Source organism: Peromyscus maniculatus, chromosome 1 (genome assembly GCF_049852395.1).
Source record: "Peromyscus maniculatus bairdii isolate BWxNUB_F1_BW_parent chromosome 1, HU_Pman_BW_mat_3.1, whole genome shotgun sequence".
Taxonomy (NCBI): Eukaryota; Metazoa; Chordata; class Mammalia; order Rodentia; family Cricetidae; genus Peromyscus; species Peromyscus maniculatus.
The window spans coordinates 13,814,300-13,816,376 of NC_134852.1; the positions used below are offsets into that span (position 1 = coordinate 13,814,300).

Genomic DNA, 2,077 nt, shown 5'->3' on the forward strand with positions numbered 1-2,077 from the left:
TGATACCTGGCTCTTATTTCTATCAGTCCTTTCCTTGAATTTCTTTCTTTCTTTCTTTTGCTCATTCTTTTCTATGTTCTACTTTCTTTATGGTTGGATATGGTTAGAGAGATATGAGACTGCGGCTCTGTATCAGAGGTTGTCCAGTATCTCATTCTATAGCTCTGAGATATATTAATTACATTGCAATTCTCCTGGCTTAACTTCCCCAATTCTGGGATGCCTGTGGTGAGTCACAATGCCCCTTTTGTAAAGACAGCATTTTCAAACCATTATTTACTATAGAGTGTGTATGGCTGTTAGTAAAGCTGTTTCCTATGTTTGGCCTTTTGACTGTGGTTTTCAGCAGTTGAAGAGCACAGAACAAGGACCCTTAGGATCCCTAAAGATCAACAGGAAGGGAGAAATAGTGGGGAAGCCTGCAGTCAAAACTTCACCTACATGCCTCAACAAGAGACCCCAGTCTGTTAAAATAGTGTGAAAGATGATACAAATAAAATTTAGGAGGTACAGGGCAACAAATGTGACCACCACTATCAGGATGGTTTGGGCTGCTCTGGTCTCAGCATGGCCTCTGTGGTTCTGACTGGCAGTGATGATGTGCTGTGTTCGCTGGTGATGCCTATGGAGGAGAAGCATCATGGAGACACTGGTCCAGACCATGATGCTGATGAATGTGACATCATGGGCCAAATGCAAGAAGACGATTCCTACACTGAAACCAGACGTGGAACAGACCCACTTGTTTATATTGTTAGTGTCATTGCCTGTGCTCTGTGGACCACTGACTTTGATAGGAATGTAGACATTATTTAAGACACTGAACAACCAACAACTGTAACAAGAATAACTCAGGGCATCAGGGGATCTTCCTCGGAGTATCAGCCTGCCCCAATGACCAGGAACAAGAGTGACAAACTGATGGATGCTCAGGGCACAGGTGGAGCACATGTTTGTGCTTCGAGCCACCAGGCGAATGAAGAACACAATTTTGCATCGGAGGTTAGTTGGAGGACTCCTTGGAGCAAAAACCATCACGTTGCTTGGAAATGCAGTGACAAGGAGAAGGAAGGCATTGGTCACAGCCAAGTTGGTGACAATGACCTGTGTTGGCCTCAGTCGAGAGCCAGTAAAGATTGGAGAGGAATTATGGACAAACAGAAGAATGTTGGCCACAGCCCCAATCCCAACTTGGAAAAGCACAAACATCTGGAGAGCCAGTTCCTCAGTAGTTTTTAGAGCTTTACTCTGAGAAGTCATGGAGAGGACATCTGTGCAGACTGGAGTGATGATCATGAGGAACACTGCTGTCTTCAAAACACTTCTCAATGGTCTGAGCATAATGAATGATTTGAGTCTTTCCTTCTATGAAGGGAGACACTACTGTATCACAGTACAGGAGCTTCTCCTGGAGAACACAGCATAGACAACTCAGAGTATTACTTTGTACTTCATGTACTTTCCCTCACCTCATGATGGAAGTGTATTAGTGATACAGTTGTATCATTCTTGGTCAACATGACACCCATGATAACACAGTAGGCCATATGGATATATGAACAACGAACGTAGGAACACATTTTTGCATCCTTTAAATGCAGCATTTTCCCTCTTAACACAATGATTTCTTCTTCCCAAAGAAATGTCTGATTCACAGCTTAGCACTTATCTGAAAATGACATTTAATGTGACATCTATGTATAGGATGGCTGATTTTTAGCTGATGGATGGAGACTGACTGTTCCTCTGGGAAACAATGTATGAAGTAGATTGCAGACTAAACAAGAGCTTTCAAAGCCATGTTTCAAGGACAGGAGTTTCAAAAGAATCTGTCTGTGCAAATGGTTTGACTGTGATAAGAGTATCAACATATTTTGAGTGTGGCTGAGGGAAGCTGGAGCTGACTCACCAGCATCTCCAAAAACTCCAGCTTCTGCTTCCTCATAAAAACAATTAAGATACAGAAAATGATGAATAAATTAAATGCTTTGGTCCCTGGGGACCAAATGTGTTAGTAATTACAAAATGGAGGTTGGAGAGATGGATCTGTGAAAGACTCATGTTTAAATCTAGCACC

At 42.4% G+C, this 2,077-nt stretch overlaps 1 protein-coding gene across 1 annotated transcript; it reads right to left on the minus strand.

Annotated features, from left to right (window-relative positions):
* Positions 1-342: 342 nt before the first annotated feature.
* LOC102915779 (vomeronasal type-1 receptor 4-like) lies at positions 343-1,296 on the minus strand. Its single transcript, XM_015991296.1, has one exon. It carries the CDS (start codon positions 1,294-1,296, stop codon positions 343-345), a length of 954 nt encoding a protein of 317 aa, XP_015846782.1.
* Positions 1,297-2,077: the final 781 nt, after the last annotated feature.